Source organism: Gossypium hirsutum, chromosome A13 (assembly GCF_007990345.1).
Source record: "Gossypium hirsutum isolate 1008001.06 chromosome A13, Gossypium_hirsutum_v2.1, whole genome shotgun sequence".
Taxonomy (NCBI): Eukaryota; Viridiplantae; Streptophyta; class Magnoliopsida; order Malvales; family Malvaceae; genus Gossypium; species Gossypium hirsutum.
The window spans coordinates 4,561,008-4,566,849 of record NC_053436.1 but is presented as its reverse complement, the minus strand read 5'-3'; the positions used below and the strand labels follow the sequence as shown (position 1 = coordinate 4,566,849).

At 34.8% G+C, this 5,842-nt stretch overlaps 1 protein-coding gene across 1 annotated transcript; it reads right to left on the bottom strand.

Moving 5' to 3' along the window:
- Positions 1-1,953: 1,953 nt before the first annotated feature.
- LOC107894967 (la-related protein 6C) lies at positions 1,954-4,964 on the bottom strand. Its single transcript, XM_016820123.2, has 10 exons — positions 4,383-4,964; positions 3,814-3,895; positions 3,626-3,720; positions 3,432-3,503; positions 3,256-3,335; positions 3,083-3,161; positions 2,938-2,985; positions 2,771-2,839; positions 2,561-2,686; positions 1,954-2,481 (listed from the first exon to the last, which is right to left on the bottom strand). Exons 1-10 carry the CDS (start codon positions 4,809-4,811, stop codon positions 2,263-2,265), a joined length of 1,299 nt encoding a protein of 432 aa, XP_016675612.1. The 5' UTR covers positions 4,812-4,964; the 3' UTR covers positions 1,954-2,262.
- Between the last annotated feature and the right edge of the window lie 878 nt (positions 4,965-5,842).

Sequence of the window (5,842 nt, the reverse complement as noted above, 5' to 3'; positions counted from 1 at the left end):
TGTGGCACCTCACATTTTCACACAAGGTAAAAAAGATTTATCACATGTCAAAATGTGAGGTTATCACGTGTCACCATGCTATTGGTCGTCAGTGTCCTATCAATGTATTTTTTTGAGATCACATAGTGTATTTTAACTGTGTTAGCTAGGTACTTGAAAAAAGATATCAAGTTGGCTTACAATTTTCAAGTTTAGGTACTTGTTAGGTCAATATATATATACCAAATATAAATTGCCAAGTTTAAGTATCTCCGTATATATTAACTCTTTAAGTTATAAAACTCAGACAACCATGAGGTTACAGATTCATAGCTGGTTTTTCTATACATTAACAAGAACAATTATGGAAGTGCACGGATTCACAATACTCGTATCATTGTTGAGCATATAGGGATGAAGTCAGAAATTTTATGTTGAAAGGTTAAGATAAAATAAAAAAAATGTGTGGATCAAATCCAAAAAAAAATTGTATTATAATGGACTAAATTGAATAAATAATATTTTAGAAAGGCCAAAAAGGAAAAACTTTCATATGACCAAAGTTAAAAAGGACTAAATTAAACTTTTAATTTTTAAGAAAAACTAAATGTGAAATTATACCAACCCAAGAGCCCTACCTACCCTTGAATTCGTCCTTGCCCAGACACCATATTCAATCATGTTGAATAAATAGGAACATATGAACTATTGTAATACCTTAGGGATGAAGCTAGAAATTGTTTAGGCGGTCAGATAAAATTCTAAAATTTTTTGGGGTCGAAGCTAAAAATTTTATTTTGAAAGGGAGATTATAATACAATTTATAAGAGGGATAAAAAATACAAATTTTCTATTTATTCAAATGAGTAAAAGGCTTAAAGTAAATGATTTAAAATTAAGAGAGGCTACCGATGAAATCTCCTTATATGAACAAGGGGCTAAGGTCCCTGCCTACCCTTTAGCTTCTCTGGTAAAACTGGTGATCAAGTTGATCATGAAATATTGAGCAAAATAAAAAGACAAGACAACAAAGGGGAAAAGTAAGAAGCAAACTTGGAGAAGGGTTTGGATCAATTTTGTGTTCAAGTTGTTTTAGGTTCAAGTGGCTTGAGTCTTGAATTTTTAAGTGGGATATTATAAATTCAAGTTATTTTGGATATTCGAAGGCTAATATCCACTTCAAATATGCTAGAAATAGTAATTAGAATATTCAAATTTAAATACCATCCAATAACCAATCCTCAAAATGCAAGTTAAAAATTTGCAAATATTCAAATTTGCACTACTTGAAGAAGGTTTTGGATCAATTTTGTGTTCGAGTTGTTTTGGGTTCATGTGGTTTGAGTCAAGGATTTTTAAGTGGGTCATTATTAGTTCAAGCCATTTTGGATGTGCGAGAACTAATATTCACTTTGAATTTGCTAGGAATAGTAATTAGAAAATCCGAATTTAAATATCATCTGAATCTACAATATCTGAATCCTAAAAAGCAAGTTAGATATTTGCAAATATTCAAATCTGCACTACTTGGAGAAGGGTTTGAATCAATTTTGTGTTCGAGTTGTTTTGGGATCAAGTAGTTTGAGTCTAGGATTTTTAGGTGGGCCGTTGCTAGTTCAAGCCATTTTGGATATTCAAGAACTAATATTCACTTTAAATTTGCTAGGGATAGTAATTATAATATCTGAATTTAAATATCATCTTAATTTACAATATATCGGAATCCTCAAAATACAAGTCAAATATCCACACATATTCAAATCCTAACTATTTATATCACTACATTTTATAATCAAATTAGATCAAGTTGTATTTGAGTTTATTTGATCAAATCAATTTTTTGAGCATGGATAAGAATTTACACTCTAAAAAATGATCATAGTTAAATTAAGAATAAATCTTAAATTTACACTTAAATTATACAAAATTTAATTTTATGCAATCTTATACAAGAAATTATAATAGAGAAAAGGATAAACATATGTAACCTTTCAATTGCATTATTCTTATAGGTGACAAAATTTATAACAAAAAGACTGAATCCCAAATAATAACATAATCATGAAAAAAAAGGTGGTGTGCAAGGAGAAAATTGCTAACAAAATAGGCTAGGAAAAAACAGTACTAAAACTATACAACCTTGACTTATTGATAACATATTAAAGGCTAGACCATGCATATAGCTACTAAATCATTTCATGCTACTTTCAAGAAATGCGGCAGCCATTCTAGTTAATATGGATCGGAGACGACCAGGGGGAAAAAACATGAATGTATCGTCTATCAGTCCAATGGCTTGCCTCGTCCCATGGTGAAACCCCTGGTTCCATCTGGCATTCTCGGACCCTTAGCCATCTGTTTCATAGGTGCTTCACATTGGACTGCATTGCCAGGTTGGGATAGAGCAAGCAAGCCGCGTCCACTGTGATTTTGAACACGCCCTCGGCCTTTCCCACGCCCTTTAGCCCATCCCCTTTTCGATCCCACAGTATTATCCTCAGCCTTAGCAGAATAGAAATATGGTTCAAACATTAAGTTATCTTGATATATAGCTAGAGTGTTAATGAAAGTCGAAGCTTACATTGTTCTCGATGGATTCAACATGGGTTGGCTGAGAGGAATCTTCATAGTAATCAGTGAGCATCGAATCGTCATCGTCTAATATGCCATCGAAATCTGATTTTCTAGTTTTCAGAACAGACTTTGGCTGCATGTTCATTTCGTATAAAAGTTGTAAACAGATTCGATTAAACATAAGCATATAATATTATGTACATGTGATTAGACATACTGTGAGTCTAAGCAGCAACCTTACTCGAAGCCCCTTTCTCCAATTCCTTTCGTCATTTAACTTCTCAACCTGAGGCAAATAAGTAAGCCTTGAATGGCACTGCAAAAGCATAAAAATTGAAGCATACCAAGTTGTAGCAATAGCAGAGCATTACTACATTAACATACCGCTTTCTCAGCAATCTCTTTCGAATCATACTCCACAAGTGCATGTAGCTTCATGAAAATAGAAAGAAATGTGAATGATCAGCGAAGTTGTCTAGTAATCTCTTGAATCAAATAAGAAAACAAGTTTTGATTCCGACATTCGTACCTTGTTAGACATAAAGAAATCACTCTTAGAGCGGGAAGAATTGGATTCCTGAGGATGACATATTCGAATGTTCTTCACACTGTACAAGAACACCATTAGAATGTGCTGCAAACAAATTCCATTCTAAACATAAACTCACTAGAAAACTGAAAAAGAAATAATAAAAGATCAACCTTCCGACAACATCGAAAATCTTGTCAAGGTTCTGATGAGAGTGATCGTCAGGCAAATTCTCAACAACGATAGTACGGGACTGCATAAGAATAAGAAACAATGCTGCATCATACACAAGTGACCCAAAACACTAAAAGGAAACAAACATGTCTTGAGAAATTCCACACTATCTTACCTGCACTTCCTCTCTGTCTTTCTCGGTGAAAGGGTGCTTACGTCGAACCTTCTTGCAGTCGTCGCTCACAACCTTTCAAGCACATAACAAAAAGATATTGGTTTAATACATATGAAAGAAAACCGAAGATACTGCTGCAGATTCAATTTAGTTTGGAGTTCCAAAAACATTAATAGGAAAACTAAAGAACTTACAAGCTTTGAAGAGGACCTAAGTGCTTGAGCCAATAGCTGGTGGTTTGTAATGAGAGCCTTGATTTTCTTTGTAGAAGCAATAAAAGATATGGGCACTAAAGCAAAAGGCAATGCATTATGTGTTTAAAAACAGTTATGATTAAAAAAACATAAGAACAAGAAGAGCTAGAACATTCAAGTTTCCTTACCATAACCTTCAGGATCTTTACTTATTTGCTTGGAGAAAGATTCATTTGCTATAAGACTCATGTCACTGAACTGGTACTCCACCTGTTTTATACATACAGTATTAGGATCATATCATTCTCACAATATGTAAAGATAAAAGCATCTGTGGCCTATGTTGCTTGGACTCTTCATTCTTTTAGAAGTACTCATATTTGTCCAACACATGGATAAAGAAAGGTAACCTCGAAAGATCCCCTAACTATATGGAAAAATCTAAAAAATATCTGTGTCAAATACATAGTCATGTATAACATAATCAGTAACCATGGGTCGATCAACTTCTTGTTAAAAGCTATGTCGCTTGGCAACAAGGGTATGGTTAAATTTTGACAACCTAAGCATCGGTGGATATGGGTCAATCAGTTTATTATTAAAAGTTATATTACTCAATGTTGAACACAAAAATTTAAAATTTTCCATTGTATTTGGAGAATGCTTAAACATCAAATCAAGAAAAAATTTAAAAAAAAAAATCTGAATGAAGTAAGCAAATCAATGAACTGCTACATATATATAAAATGATGATTACCTGTTTGATAATCTTCTGGCGGAGATCATCGTTGAGAACATTCTTGTAAGAAAAATTAGGGAAGGAGAGATTATGATTAGAGAACATATAAGCAGCAGCAGGTTCTTGTTCACCAACGAAGAACCAATCGGAGCCAACACCAGCGCCAATGCCCCCACCACCACCACCACCGAGATAATGGAAACAAGGGTAATAGTAACCCGAAATGGGGATTTGGGTGTGAGAACTGGGCACAAATTCCGGTGCATGTGCATTGAATTTGAACGTCACACCATTGCTGCCACCGCTTGTTTTTGCTGAAGCTGCTGCAACCATGGCATCTTTCATTTGAAACTTTTCTTGGGGTTGCTCTTGTGCTTGTGCCATTATTGGTTTTTCTTTAATTATTACTATTATGATTATTATGATCTCCCTCACACACACACACATACACACTATATCTCTCCACTTTGTTTGGATATTTGGTTAAATTTGAAATTGAAAGTTGGAAGATTTTGATATAATCTCTCCTAAAGTTTAGTAACTGCAAGGGTATTGTTTTCGATAAGGATGAATCCACGATTGGCGCCCAAATATGGAGAGAGAATGGATTTTATTCCTATAAAATTTTATACATATATAAATGGGATGCCCCCTTCGCTTTGGGGTTTGACCCTTTCTTTTTTCCACCTTCACTTTCCAATTTTCCTTAACCCATTTTGACACTCATGTTTACATTTTTCTTCCCAAAAAAGTCATTGATCAAAAATATTTTTACATGTATAATCTATAATCCATAATATATATATAAACACTTTGGTCCAAGGGATACACACAAGCTATAACTTAAATGGTAAAAGGGTTGGGAACATCACTATTTGTATGAACACATGCCCCTAAAATCAGGCCATTTCGATCCCTCGCAGTTACTCCTGAAGTGGATGTGCTGGTTGTGGCTCTGAACCCCACATCAAAATTAACCTTTACTATCCCTTCCACCGATGGTTCCCGCCGGACAGGGTATCAGCTTCGATTCTCAGGTAAAGACCCTTCAGCCCTCACTGATTCAGCTATTTAAGACCGTATGAACCCCGATGTAGCTTGTGTGGTTTCCTTCTTTCGTTGATGTAACCATTTCTTCCTTGCATGCCAAAGAGCCCAACAAATGGTAACTAGCAACTTGCCTTTTTTCCATTGAGTTCTGAAGCACACACTGTAGAATTTGATCCTGGAAATCATCACTGTTTTTGCGAGGTATCGCAATAAATGCTATATGTGGCCCAAACTTCCAATGGTAACTCGCATCCCACCATCGCATGATGAATTGTCTCCACAGTTGCCACTCGTTTATTGTATAGGCTATACAGAGTAGGCACATAGTCCTTGTAAATTCTCCATAGCATAATTTTCTGCTTTAGTGGACAGTGTATCTTCCATAGTTTATTGTAAAAAATTTTGTATTGCGAAGTAGACACAACAAG

Excerpts from the sequence above, each read along its gene's own strand:
- LOC107894967 (XM_016820123.2), bottom strand. The coding sequence starts at position 4,811 with ATGTGTGTGTGTGTGAGGGAGATCATAATAATCATAATAGTAATAATT. Across the intron at positions 3,504-3,625 it reads TTAGGTCCTCTTCAAAGCTT|GTTGTGAGCGACGACTGCAA; the intron begins GTAAGTTCTTTA and ends TGTGCTTGAAAG. Across the intron at positions 3,336-3,431 it reads AAGACAGAGAGGAAGTGCAG|TCCCGTACTATCGTTGTTGA; the intron begins GTAAGATAGTGT and ends ATTCTTATGCAG.